Source organism: Anomalospiza imberbis, chromosome 2 (genome assembly GCF_031753505.1).
Source record: "Anomalospiza imberbis isolate Cuckoo-Finch-1a 21T00152 chromosome 2, ASM3175350v1, whole genome shotgun sequence".
NCBI lineage: Eukaryota > Metazoa > Chordata > Aves > Passeriformes > Viduidae > Anomalospiza > Anomalospiza imberbis.
The window spans coordinates 34,525,675-34,540,850 of NC_089682.1; the positions used below are offsets into that span (position 1 = coordinate 34,525,675).

General features: G+C 42.6%; 1 protein-coding gene across 6 annotated transcripts in view; it reads right to left on the reverse strand.

Moving 5' to 3' along the window:
- Window positions 1-14,287, reverse strand: part of GABRR3 (gamma-aminobutyric acid type A receptor subunit rho3) — a 36,290-nt gene extending 22,003 nt beyond the window's left edge. The window contains exons 1-3 of one of the 6 annotated variants that reach the window (XM_068180493.1): window positions 14,007-14,287; window positions 10,579-10,706; window positions 7,182-7,692 (exon numbers count right to left, since the gene is read on the reverse strand). In XM_068180493.1, the coding sequence (XP_068036594.1) occupies window positions 7,182-7,339 (158 nt within the window). In that variant the 5' untranslated portion in view covers window positions 7,340-7,692; window positions 10,579-10,706; window positions 14,007-14,287. The other 5 variants (XM_068180497.1, XM_068180492.1, XM_068180496.1 and 2 more) reach the window with 5 other exon arrangements.
- Window positions 14,288-15,176: the final 889 nt, after the last annotated feature.

Below are 15,176 nucleotides of genomic sequence, written 5' to 3' on the forward strand. Positions count from 1 at the left end.
CTGTTTGATGCTCCGAGGATTTCACTGGAAGAAGCAGGCTGGAAATGGTTCATCTATCACAACTTCTCACTAGAACCGAGTCTGTGCCTGAGGAAGACTTTCCCTGGACAAGAAAGGCAAAACATAAGCTACCAGGGCAGGAATTGTCTACTTAATAAGCCACTGGGAAGACATCTTATGGGATTTTAAACCACAAAGCTATTTGGAAGGAACGTGGCCTGCTAACTGCTCAAGGTAATGAGCTTAAGCATGCTGAACAGATTCTTACACTCCTGCAAAGTATTTGGAGGCCTATGGAAGTAGCTATCATGCATTGCAGAGGTCATCAAAAAGGGAAAACAGCCCCTGAACTGGGAAATCACTTTGCTGATAAAGCAGCAAGAGAGGTTGCAGAAAAGGGTGTTCTTGCAGTGGTACCACAGAAAGAAATAGAGTTTAGCCCAAAATATGATCAGAGGGATCACAAATTAATTAAGTTTCTTACGGCTGAGATCAAAGAAAGTGGGTGGGCTGTTACCCTTGCAGGACAGGTTGTAGTTCCACCCCTGCTCCTTTAAGAAATAGACCAGCAGGAGCATGAGAGTACCCACTGGGGAGCAGAAAATCTTTTAAAACATCTAAAGAAAGTAGTAATAGGGAGAAGAATGATTGATATTGTACAGTCTATACCAAGCAAGTGTGAAAACCTGTAGTAAAAACAACCCTGACATGAGCAAAAGAGTTGTGTTAGGGGTAACGAAGACAGGAGATCGCCTGGGAAATTACTGGCAAATAAATTTTGCTGAGATGCCACGCAAGGAGGGATACAAATATACACTGGTACTGTTGGATGCCTTCAGTGGATGGCCTGAAGCTTATCCCTGTTGCACCAACACAGCAAGGGAAGTAGTGAAATCTTTGCTCAATTGTGTAATTCCAAAGTTTGGGGTTCCTTTGGGAATGTCATCAGATAAAAGACCATATTTAGTTGCGACGGTAGGTGGGGAAGCTAGCAGGATTCTGGGATTTACATGGGACCTGCACACACCATACAGGCCCCAGGCAAGCAGCAAAGTTGAATGTATGAATGGAACCCTAAAACCCCAGATTTGTAAGATTTGTCAAGAGACATCCATGACATTGGTTCAAGCCTTGCCTACAACCTTGCTGAGAGTCTGCATACAGCCAAGGCAGAGGGACAACACACGTCCCTGTGAGATATTATATGGCAGGCCATATCAGATTCCACATGTCCCAGGGGAAATTCATAGGAAAGGTAAAACTGATTTGCAGAAGTACTTAATGGCTCTGAGATCCATTTTGCAGAAGCTCCAGAGATTTGTCATGTTATCCAAACCAACAGGATTGGACACACCTGCTCATCCATTCCAACCCAGAGACTGGGTCTATACCAAGTGGTGGGACAGTGACCCCTTGCAAGCCAAGTGAAAGGGACCATTCCAAGTTTTACTGACCACCCTCACTGTGGTCAAGGTTGCTAGCAAAGGACTGGGGATACACTATTCCAGAGTGAAGAAAGCTTCTGCTTCCAAAACCATTAAGAAGACAGAGACCGGTACAAATCAGGAGGATGTGGTTTAAACTGTTTTTTACATGTCTGTTGTCTGCCCAACTGGTAATCATGATTCAGGGTTTGTCTCGTGATTTGCACAGGACTGTAGCCCAAAATGTGTCCTAAGTTCTTAATAAGAACAATTGCTGGATCTGTACCCATTTACCACCTCTAGATGGGGGTGGTCACTGGCCATTGATTGGCATTTGATTGGAAGAGAAATGTACTGAAAGGTGGGAACCAATTCATAATACCCTTCTGCCCCCTGGTACCCCTCAGCAGCCTGATAGAACATGGGAATTATACAGTTCCCTGTGTGGTTGAAAACACCACAGGAAAGGCCATTCTTCCTTCACTTTGTCATAAAACAAATTTCAGAGAAATAATCAACCCAAAAGTTGTGGCAAAGATGAAATTGACAGGGTGGAGACTAGCTCTACCATTTCAGACAGGGTTGTACTGGATATGTGATGATAAGGCCTGGAAAATCCTGCCTGTGAATAAAGATCAGGCTTGTGCCCTTGGGGCTGTGGTCCTGAATATAACAATATTTGATCATCTTGAAAAACCAAATGGGAGTAAGAAAAGATCTCTTAATCCTCTCATTGAACATCCCACACTTTTCCATAACATAGTCAGAGCTCTCCTTCCCTCTTACAGAGTGGTTGAACTGGAGAGAGCGATTGCAAACGTCTCAGCTGTCGTTGAACGTATTGAGCAGCATACTGCAGATGCAATTTCAGCCTTACAGGAGCAAGTTGACAGTCTGTCCTGTACAGTTATGCAGAACAGGATAGCTCTCAATTTCTTATTTGCTCTTACGTAGACCAAAGAGGGAAAGTTAAGAACGATGTGGATGAAATTTGGAAGGGGACTCAAATTTTACATGAAGTAGCTTCCAGAAACGACACCTTGAAATTTGGCCATATCTTCCACACCCTCGCCTCATGGTTACCAAACTGGGCTCGGATAAAAGAAACATTTATAATAGCTGTACTTATAGTTATCATCTGTGTCATAGCCTGTGGGTCAGCCGGTTGTGTAAACCAGTACTGTGGGTAATATAGAGTATAGACTAGACAAAGTAGAGCCTTGTTAGTCTCTAAAATGAAAAAAAAATTATGCCAAGATGATTTTTGCCTTTTCTCTTATATACCTTTTATATATCCTCAGTATTCTTAGCATGCGGGCTTGTAATTCCTTAAGTCTGATAACTCAGCATAGCCCTGGTATTTTGTTAGGCCAGGAGACCAAACATCCTAAAGGCCTTGTAGAAGGAGGCAGGAAAGCCCAATGCTATCTTGAGACACCAAGGCTGCCTCTAGAACATATCCTGTAAACTGGAGATTTGACCCATCCAGGGGGGAATTCCTCACATGGGGGGATATCACGCCATTTATCCAGGCCTCCCATTGGGGCATCCTTGTTAGATATGCTAATTTGTAAGGTCTATAAATTGTAGATGCGAGCTGTCATGTGTGTGCATTGCGGCACATCCCACCCCGGTGAAACGGTGCACCATAAGGATCCTTATTAAAATACTGAGGTAAAAACCCCATATCCCTTAACCATGTCTGACTCTCAGTTTTCTAAGACCAGAAAAAGGCATCAACAGAAGCACAGAAAAAAAACAGATTATATTTCAGTGGCCTATTGATTGTGCAGCTTTCAGCAGCACACCATGGTCTAGAGATCTGAATAGAGCCATGGATTCTGCACATTCATGGTATGGCAGATGTCAGGCTGAGAGGAAAAGCCCACACAGAATCCCAGAACCATTTAGGTTGGAAAAGACCTTTAAGATCATTGAGTCCAGCCATTAACCCAGCCGTGCCAAGTTCAGTGCTAAACCATGTCCCTAAGTGCCACATCTACACATCTCCTAAACACCTCTAGGAATGGTGGGTGAACCAATTCCTTCCAAGGACAGCCTGTTCCAGGACTTGATGGCCCTTTTAGTGAAGAAATTTTTGTGAAAACATTAGAAAACAGATGCACCTAAGGACAGGAAGTCTCTCTTTACCTAGCTGTGGCAGTAGTAACAAAGAGAACCCTGGTATTGGTGTATATCTGGGCAAAGATAAAAAGTTATTGGCTTCAGTGAGGCACATAATCAAGAATCTACTGCTTCCATTCATAGCTGTGCTTCCCACAGCTGTATTTCAGGCAAGGGTTTATATTATGTAAATTAAATGGCAATCTATAATTACATTCCAAAAGAGGCCATAAAAAGCACTTGAACTGTTTCAGATCACATAGGGAATTCACTCTTGTTAGTACTTCTATATTAAATAACTGAGAGCACTAACTTTTTGGCTGAAAAAGAGTGAGGAATACTGTTTTGACTTCCCCACCAATACTATTCCATGGGCCTTGGTATTTGCCAGAGATCTCAAAGAGCAGTTAGTCACTGCCTACATAACCAAAGCATTCATTAATTCAGAATTAATTAACAATGGACAAAGATGTGTCAGGCTTTTAAAGACAAATTTAGCTGCTCCTACCTAGCCTTGAAAACCATTAGCGAATGAAAGGTCAAAGGTCTGCTCAAGGGTACTTAGATAATTTTTGGTTAAAGCATTTAATCACTTAATGCCATCAGTGTAGCTCCATAAACCAATGGCATGAGTGGTTTGTGTCCCATCTAGCTGTCTTTAACTTACCAGGCTATCAAAAGTTTATGCTGGTTCAAGGAGGAACTGGACAAGTTCATGGAAAATAAATCCACTGAAGATCATTATATCTGTAGAAATTACATCCAACACAGGATGTCGCTGGAGGAAATCTGGTGACTTGGTACAGCTGCGAATATTAGGGGAAAATATCTTATTTGCCCTGTCCTTATTCATGCTTTGTGCTTGCAAGCCCTTGCTATAAACTCAGTATAGTACAGGGATCCTGGGAAGATCCTGCTTGGCTGTTCTTCTGTTTTAGAGCTCTGCTAATAATATGGTAAAAATTCTTGTAGGAAAATAGAGAAAGGGTTTTTTCCCCTACCATCCTTTCATATTCAGAATTTAACTAGGTAAGTTTATGAGAAGAATACTATTAAGGTGCCTTTTGTGGAAAGAATATGCTGGATGTCATGGCCATAAGTTTCTTTCCAGTGTTGTGTCCCCAAGATACTCTGGCTACTACTAAATCAAAAGTATCCAAAAGGTAGAAGTTACAGAAATCTTATTCCAAGGGGAGTCTGTGGGGTAATCCAGCAGTGTGACCTCTTAAATGTTTAAATACATTCATGAAGCCTTGAAGCCCAGATAAATGAAATAATCAAATTGCACAGTTCTCTCTTATACACATGAAAATGCGTTTCTAATTGTTCAGTAACATCAGCAATATAGACTAAGAAAAAACCTAATATTTTGGCCATCAAATGTTTTGTTCTTTGCTGTAGGAAATGGACCATGAGAATAATCACTTTCTCATGTACTTTTGGTTAATGCTTTAAAATCTTCTTTACAGGAGAATGCAGACAAACAGCTTTGGAGGGAGAATTGGGTTACTCTATTAAAACAGTGGAACTTGTAGGTTAAGTAACATTTTCACATGGGATTCTTTTTAGAAGGCCACCCATTTAACCAAGACCATCTGTCAGCTGTGTCCCTAATAACTCTAGTGCTGGCTGAAAGATTGTTCCCCAGAAAGAAAAAGATGCTGGTGGAAAGTCAGACCCTGATGCACTGTACTGGAGGATAATGCAGCCTTTAGAACAAAAGCAGAGAATGAAACAAAGAGAAATTAAACACACTTGGATACTTTGCAGAGAAAAGCTGATTTGCTGCTGTTAAGCTTTGGGATTCTCTCTGGCTCAGATTTTGCAGCCTTCTTCCAAGCTCAAAATCACCAGGACCTTGGAAATGAAGATGTGGGATGCCAAAGCTTGCCTTGTACAAAGAAAACTGCCACACCAGGCAGCAGCAGATGGATTCCTCCTTGTTCCTATTCTCTCTTTCTGATAACACACTTGTGCCTGTCTCACAGGATTGTCACATTGGTTTATTTGCATGTGCCAGTAAAGATCTGCAACAATGCAGAGAACACTGTGCTAACACTGGTGTTGCAAGAGGATTGTCATCAGGATGCCACAAAATTTCCTGTCTCCTACCACCAGGTTTCCCTCCTGCTTTGTGATTTTTTATGTCAACAATGGAGCAACTGCTCTCAGCTAAGGCAGAACAGGATAAATGCAAACAACAGCAGCATATGCTCCCCTCTTACCACAGACAAAAGTGTAGCAGCTGAGCTTAAAAGAGACCTTCCTTGCCACTGCCACTAACAAGGTATTTTACTCTGTTTCTATTTGATTCTTAACTGCTTCCTGAGACTGGCAAAGCACCAGATGAAATCCTATGTTGATACTGTTGATAATCAATCTTACGATGATTCTGTTTATTTTCCTTTGTTATTACAAATAATTGTGCACCAGCACTCAGACTGTTTGAAACAGCCTGCTGAATAGCCATTCTTTTCATGAGCTTTTGGCTTGCACCAAATTTGGACCCATAACTTTGAACAGAAACTCAAAAGTCCTGAGTAACACAGCACCTCAATTGTGCCATCTGTTACCTTGCATCGCTAAACAGGATTTTATCAAGACTTGGAGGGTTCCAGAGGTATTTCACTGCTGGATGATTGCATGGGGAGTGATACAGCAGGTTAACAGATGTACACCTGCTGCAAAGCATGCAACTTGAGGCGAAAAAAAGGAGGTAAAACACATCAGAGGAGTCCAGTTATGTTACTTTTCTTCAAAATGTGGTATCATACAAATAAACTACGAGCTCCCCTGCTCATTTTAGTAGGGGGTCGAGCACATTTTAAAATCTGACACTTGTATCCCCTTCTCCTTCCTTAAATGGAGCTAGTTATCCCCAAGAAAGAGGAATTCTTCTTGGATTATAACTGGCAGCCATTTGTCTGTTCACATAGTATTAGAGTAATCTAGAAACAGGTTGAGAGACTCACTTGGCAGATGTGAGCTGCCTTCCTGGGGGAAAGCACTGACACTTTGCCCAGAAATATATAGGTAAAAGCCTCTCAATCATTATTCATTTTCAACCAGCTACTTGATTGGAAGGCCAAGAATGAAGACAATTTCCAATGCCTAAAAGCATTAAATATATTCCAGAAAGGGAACATGCTGCGTCATCACTACAAATGAGGTGTCATTCACCTCATTTAGTGCCATAAAAAAGTCTTCTGTAGCTTTATAGTGTAGCTACTCTGCTGTTTAGGTAATGGAAGTCACTTTGTAACACTGGCATAGAACTTTGGAAGGCATTTCTGCTTCTTGTGATGGGAGTTAAGAGGGCAAGAATACTTGGAACATCACAGAAATAATCTGGCAGCCTTGTATCACACCAGGTAAAAGAGCTGTGTGTAGGTGTGGGTGGGTACACACCTGCATATGTATGAGAAATTCATAAAATCACTATGTGAAAGGTCTGGTTATGAAAAATTAATTAATACTTCACCATTTCTGTTTTGGGAACATCCTACCAACATTATGCAAACTATAAACATAGAAACGGGAAAAACAGGACAGTAAACCAAAGGGGTGTGCTGAAAGGTGGCTGACAGCATGAAGTTTACCAGATGAAAGAAACAGATAAAGTCTATTTCTTACCTGTTATGTTTTCTTGAGAATGACAATTGCTGCCGACGATGAAGACGGTGATGCTGACTGTGAGAACTGTGTAGCACTGCTGTTGGCCATAGGCAGGTGAGGAACAGAAGTTTCATGACCAGGACCATCTCTTCCAAAAGAGAAATGTGCCTGATCATCCAATCCACCTTGCTGACTTTTTATTTGTTAGTGTTTTTACCCTTTAGAAACAGCATAGCATACAAAAGATGCACATGAAGCAAGGCATCCCTGAATAGAGAAGACAGGGGCATCCCAGTTCTGATGTCCTCACCGAGTTCCTCTCGTATTTTGGCAAATCATAAATATTCCCTCAGCTCTACATCCCTGCAACATCTGCTGTCCAACCAGAAGCACCTTGTTTTCAGCACTGTGGTAGGTAGGGCAGTTTGCTTGGCCAGGCTGCTTTCCTCTGATCCATTGCTGCCTCTCTTTCAGCAAAGGCGCGGTTTTAAATTCTCCATCACCCGCTCAGTAACCTATTCAACATAGCCTGTGCAGGCAAAGTGATGTCAAACATTTAATCCCCCGTAAATCCCACAGAAAACCATACAAAAATCTGCTTTAATGACAAAGGTCTCTAAATTAATCTTGCTTTCTATATACGTGTGTATCTGCTCAAAATCATCTTCTGCACAGATCAAGCTCTTTCGTTAACTGGCTACATTGCTCTGTCTTCCCAACCATTAACATCAATTCTGGCTCCGTCAGCTGCCAGCACTTTGTCCGTACACACACACTTCCTTCTGAACAGAACAATATCACAGTACAAGCAGAACTCCTGTTCTGATATTCCCCAATACCAGAAAATACAATTTCCCCCCCTCTCCTTTTTCTTCTTCTTTTTACTAAGCTCTGCAGCTATTTAATTCACCCTAAATTTACAAGGTATGTGCATGTCTATGATCCAGTATCCTTCACCAACCCTAATTTTATCTTTATTCCATTTAGCCTGCCTTACCTGCTCAACAGAAGGTTGAATTGAAAAATATTTTATTAATAAAATGTTGCTTAAGCAATTACTTGTACCTGGCAGCTAGAAATGATGGTAAGATTTCTTAGGGGCTTAAAACTGGACAATACTGGGGACACATCTTCTTAGCTGACATGGTCAAATTTATCCTCCTCAAGCCATCAGCAAGTTCAGTTGTTATTAAAAGAGATGGCGTACATTTCTTTTTCTTTATCTAAAAATCAGATATTTGAGACTGAAAGTTTAGGAAATGGAAATACCCCACCCCCATCTAACAGCTGGAGGAGTAATTTGGGTCTCCTAGTAGGAGGCTTCTTCCTAAGTAAAACAAACCCAGGAATAAAACCAAGCCCAACACCGTGTCTGCTGAGACTATGAGCACCCACACACCCTGGGACAATAATCCTGTCATGTGGGCATCTGCCTCCTCAGAAGCTCCCTGAGATTTCCAACTGACTTCACCTGGGTCAAGAAATAATTCTCAGGTGTGGGTGATTTCCAGGTGGAGGTTACCAATGGACAGATAATTCCCACTGTTAGATTGAACTGGGTCTGAGATCAAAGGTTCCTAACCCTAATATCCACTTCATTCAGCTGGTTTATAGTCTAATCCTTTCCTCTTCAGCAAACTTAGGGAGGACCATTTGCAGCCTGGCCCAGGGACAGTCAGAGAGTGCTTCTGGTGTATTCCCAGGGTGGAGTTTCCACACATGGTAAACATGGGCTGCAGTTAATAAAACCTGTAACAGGTTCCATTAATTTACACTATCATTTGGGTGGGAAAAGGAAAATAAAACAATAACTCTAATGAGAATTTATTCCAGGTGGACATAAATGTAAGTTCCTGAGCCAGTCTGGTCAAGTTCCTTACTGTCACCCAGTCTACATATATCAAAGTATTAGCCCACTGATTAAATTACATGTAAGAAAAAATTCAAGAGCCTTTGGATCCTCTGCTTTCCCCACCCAAGCAGAGGCACAAGAGTAATAGCAAATGAAATAAAAAGCAAATGGCACTGCAGGCTGTGTGAAAAATATGTTACCACATTTCTGCATGTCTGGCTACCTGCACATCCATCAGAGTTAACTCATTTCCAACCATTTTTCTCAGCTATAAAAGAATACAACATTTATACCCCTGCTAATTCTAGTTCCCATTGTTTCCAGATACTGTGGAGAAAGCTGTGTTTTGGATGTTAACATAATCCCTAGCTGAAACCACTGGCTGTTATCCCCACTAAGCAGGAGACACGGAATGGGGAGAGAGAGGATGATCTGGGTGCTGAGGTTTATACCCCAAGAGCTCTGTAGGGTACCTGTGGTTACACCGCGTCATGCTAATGTAGAAACGTGATGATTTTGTGTGCTAACCTCAAGGAACTCAAAGGAGTCCATTAGAAATAACTAAGTAAAAATTGCTTTGTGGATTTATTTTCCATCTGGAAAAGGGAGCTCTTAGAAGTGCTGCTCCAGAGATCTGGCTTTGCAGAATGACTGGCATGTCCCTGGCCAAGCTGCACATGGATGTCTCTCCCCCAGGAGAGGGGAGTCTTTAACAGAGATACAGGAAATTAGAGCTGTTTTCATCGAGCTATCAGCACCCTGCTGCTTTATTACTCCTGGCTGTAGCAGCAACTTTACCATGAAGCTGTGCTGCTGAAAAGACTGCTCCATGGGGGATTTCCAAAACATGCCGAATGCTCCTTTGACTATCCCTGCTAAAATCAGTTTTAATTCAACAAACTAACTAACTAACTAAATAAATAAAAGGAGAAAGGCTGCATGCATTAACATATTCCACCACCTTCACCCATCTAATGTCATAAATATACCTTGGGAGGCCTTGCTTAAGCACACTGAAAATTTAAACACTACCCCTCTGTCCTATGGTGTATTTCAAGGAACAGTCTAGCCCACACACACGGTGCCTCTCCTGCAGAGAGGAATCAGAAACACTTCCACTGATGAGCATAAATATCAGTGAGGGAAAACCCACAGCAACAGGGTTTCTTCATGCTCGACCAGTTTTCACTTCCTCTCGGAAAGGGAGTATTATATACAGCAGATTATACCACCACTATAAATTACCATTAAGAAAACAGGTTAATCTCCTAAGCATTTGTCAGTAATAAATTCCAAAAAGATTCCTCTTTGGAGAAGAATAAAAACAAGATAATACACTTTGCTTATATTGGGCAAGTTGCTGATCAGTTCTTGTCTTTAGACACACAGCATTGTCACTTTGTTATCAGTAAAATTATTTCTTTAAAATAATCTATAAACTATTAAAAGTTTGCCATTCTTATCTTCCTGGGGCAAAACCTGGCACATGTTAACAGTGCATCAGCTCATTGAACAGTTTGCAAACAAGCAAGCAAGGAAAAGAAGCAAAGGTGAACACACCACCTGGTTTCAGAAAATGAGATGCCTTCTTTTAGTCAGCAAAATAAAACATTCCTTCTGGTAACTGCAATCTGGAGCTACAGACCCCTCTCCACCACGGATCACAGAGCAAAGCAGATTGACAACAGCTACTGTAAAAACAAGAACAGAAGAATACCAAGGATGAAGAAATGCTTCAGAGGCTTGAATTTTGCAGAAAATCCGATCTCACCTAAAGGCCATTTTAAACATATGGAGATGAAAGACCAAAGCACACTAGTACTTTTCAATCTGTAAATTAGCTGCAGTGAGAAGAGATGCAATGTGGAATGGGAAGTATAGGTTGACATGGCAAGTATTTTTTTACTCTCCTAATCAGAGAATGAAACACAAGGAAGAAAACATTAATAAGTCTCCTAAGAGGCACTCACTTCTTACAAACAACCAGCAAATCACAGAAAGCAGATTAACCACTTCTATGACTGAGAGTGTGAATGCAATACAGCAGCACAGGAATAGGCAGCATTTTGCTTTTCTGTGGTAACAGACTCAGTGCAGAACACTCACCATTTATATCATGGTGACTTACAAAATTAATGTTAGAATTAAGGACAGTTTGTCCTGCTTGTATCAACAGAAATGACAAACCATGTTTCAGGAATTAAGATATCCATTCACATTTCCCAACAGGATGAAGTAGGAGGAAAGCAGAGTGGGTATTATGATTCCAGTTTGCAGATCTCGGAACAGAGCCTTTTCTTCTCATTACGGAACAACCAGCTGCTATTTTTCACTCAGGTAAAGGGCAGTTCATTAAAAAGTAAAGGTCATCTAAACAACTTCCTGAACACAGCTGTCATGTGATATCATGTCTCTCTGGGTGTCCAAGAATCTAGTCACAAACAGGGCATGGGACCTGTAAAAACTCTGCAGCTGTGAGAGCAGAGCTGGACAGTTTCCACTAAAATGGCCAAAGACTGGAGACCAAATTCCATTCCTGAGACTTGACCAGTTTCTTATTGTCTCTGTCCACTGCCTATTCATCCAAAGGAGTGTTTTAAAACTGTAGTGTGGGATCCTCACACGACCATAATCCACCAAGGCAGGTATATATTTTCCCATATAAAACAGCCTCTAAATACCAGGCTTGAACAGATATTGACTCTGTTTGGCACAAGGGTCTTTTCTGCTTTTCCTTCGATTTACAAAACTCAGGTTTCTCTTTGCTCTGGAGCTGTGTTGGCTACACACTTTTTTTGTACAATCAGACATTTGGTTTGAAAGAGTAACAAGAAAAACAAAGAAAAACCACACACTTCCCCTAACTCTTTGCATTCCCCATTTTCAGAGTCTCTAAATCAGGGATTCTTTCCCTTTCCTCATTCTGCCCTGGACAGAACAATCACTGAATTAATTTTATCCCTAAATCCCTTTACTTAGCTTCTACAGCAACAACCCTGAAAGTAGAACAATCAGTTTTGCTGTCTCTGGTTAAGGAACATCTGCATATTGAGGGTGATCTCTGACAAAACAAGCAGCCACATTTTTCCCAGACTGACACTTCTCACAGCCTCAGTGGCAGAAAACTTTGCCTTTCTGCCACCTCATGCTGACCACAGGCATGGAATACAGCTACCCTACTCATGCATGTACGTCCATTTTTTTCCAGGAGCAGTTTCTAGAGTTTGTTTTTTATTTCTGTAGGATTTAAAAAAAAAAAAATCTTTTAGCCTCTTTCCCAAGTCAGAGAGGATCAAGAGGCTGACCCTTAAGCCTGAGCAATTCTCAGAAAGCAAGTGTTTGCAGCAGCACAGTGTATCCCCAAGAAGAAGGCTACTTTGCCATATGTATGGCCTCAACACTGTGCTTCAATCCCAAAAGCAATGTACACTGCATGAGATTATTTTTTTCCCCTGATTTCCTCGGCAGTCTGGTCAACAGCACAGTCTCTCATCAGTGCTTACCAGGGGGATCCTAACTGCTACCTGAAGTTCTTTTGGCTCATTTCCCCCCCACAGACCAAAACAAAACAATTCAGCAAGTGTGTTTACACTTTTCTTGCTGCCAAGCTGTTGTGTATTAAGCATTTTCTCCAGCATTGCCTGTTTGCTGTCCAGGAATCAGCAACATATCTCTGATGGGAACTAATTTATGAAATGTACTGCATCTCTACAAAGCTCCTTTTCTGTCACCAATGAGCATGAGGAGAAAAAAAAATTGTTGAATAGTGGGAAAAAAAAATGTGCCTTTCAGCTTTGGCACCGCAAACATTTTTCACCTTACACTGAAAACAGAGACAGATTTATTGATTAAAGTCTGATCTCTACAGGTCGCAAAACAGCTTCAAAAGCCATCAGGCACAGCTCTCAGTGGCTGTTTTCCAGGCTTTTCTTTCCCATTGATATCTTCCAGAGAAACATATGTTAACATCACAGAGCAGGTGTTCATTTCAAACTGGGAAGCCAATTTTTACTGTGTGAATTGTAGTCTTAAGTAAATATATACTTCAGTTTACATATATTTGAGATTTAAGAGGAGGTGAGTGCATTTGGGTTTTCTAAGGCTTTACAACTTCTGCTTTCCTAGTGGCTGACAAAATAATGTAGTTCTAAATCAATAAACATCTGAACAATTCATGTTAAAATCTTGAAGGAGAGAGAAGCTAAGTGATGGAACAGCAGCAGAGAACATTGGATGGAAATCTACTTATAGAATCACTGAATGATTTGGGTTGAAAGTGACCTTAATCTCATTCCAACCCCCCTGCCATGGGCAGGGACTCCTCCCACTAGAACATGTTTTCAAAACCCCATCCAACCTGGCCTTGAGCACTTCCAGGGATGGGGTATCAGTCCAGCATCTCTGGGAACACTGTTCCACTGTGGTGCCCATGCTCACAGGGAAGAATTTCTTCCTGAAGCTCTAGCACTTGGCCAAACTCTTGGGCTCCTGTTCATCATTTCCCTGTTAAGATAATTCCCTACAAATCTGGGCTGGGAGATACAATACAGGTATGCTGGCTATGCCATGTTCCATCCTTAAAAGATACGTAAAGTATGGCTGAGATCCCCAATAACATGGAGCACCTGCACTGCAAGATCACCCTTTTGTGATGCCTTCAGTGCAAAAGTCCTTATCTGGTAATTGCCTTCAGATGCAGGAAAAGCTAAGGGGGATTCTGGAATGTGTCAACATGGATTTCTGTAAGACAAAAAAAGTCACCCAGAGAAATCCAAAGTGACAGGTCTTCCAGCTCTGCCTCGTCAGCCCTGGGTGCTGACAAAGGACTCAAAACAGAGTAACTCTACTTATGTCCTCCTTTTATTTTTGTGGGGAAAAAGCCGCAGGGCTGCCCACTGTTTCACAAACCCCTATGTTATCCACAAAAATCAAGTTCATTTCCCGGTGTGCAACACACCAATGATTACACACTGTGAGACACTGGTCTTGACCTCTGGGCTATACAAGCCTGGCCGCTCCCAAGTATTCCACAAATCAGGCACCCAGACTATCAAAACTTTTCAGTATTTATGCGTATCAGCAAACAAAGGAATTAGTGTTCATTGGGTACAAGTTACATAGTTCTCTTATTAATTAGCATTTTATCTTCTTTTGGTTAATGATCTTCTCACTTCCAATGCTAATTAGTCCATATGCTCAGTCTTTCCCTTCTTTTAGGTCGGTGGTCCCAGAGTCAGTGGTCCCGGTCTGCCCCTGCTGGGATTACCTTTTACCCAGCACAATTGCTGAGTTGGCTTCATTGGTTTCTTCCTTATCTTGTGGGTTCTGCCAGGTGTCCATGTGGCCTGTAAATTCTGCATTCTCTGCATCCCCTATCAGCAGCACGTCCTTCTTCCCGAGCTTTGTTAACCTCCCGCTACATCTCAGAGCATTAAAACACGGCGAGCCCTAAACCCAAACAAGGCAATTCTACCGACGATTCATTTGTCTTTCTGACACCTGCGCACCACTCGGCGCTTGTTGGCTGCTCCGTTTCACGGATTAAATCTCATTTCTTGTTGAGTACGCTGGGAAGTATACAAAGATCAAACATCAACGAGCATCCCTTCGTAAAACAAAATTGACGTGTTCTACATTTCGCAACGCTTTTCCACTAAAACGCGGCTGAACCGCGGGCGTCTCCCCACGGGCGGCCCCAGCAGCGCCCTGAGGCAGCGCGTCCCCTCCCGCGCCGACATGGCGGCCGTTCCCTGCGAGCGGCCGCGAGATGGCAGCGCCCGCCGCCCCAGCCGCAGCCCCGCCGGCAGCCGCGGCCCGGGGCTCCCTCCGGGAGGGGAGGATGAGGGCGGAGGGGAGGCCCTGTCCCGCCCGCGGCTCCGGTGCGGACGGTGGTGAGCGGCGAGAAGGGCTGGGGAAGTGGAGAAGGAGAGAAAATGGCCGCCGCTGGAGGGGAGGGCGGCCCCGCAGCGCACCTGAGGGAGCGCGGCCGCGGGTGGAGGACGGTGCGGGGCGAAAGGCCAGCCGGCAGCAAGTACAAGATGATGAAAAGCGAAGGGGGCAGCAGCAGGAGGAAAAAATGTGATTGTGAGACTGGCCAAATATCCAAGATGATCCAAGAGGTTCCCGCTTCACGAGTCCAAGCCCAGCAGCCTGCTGTTCTT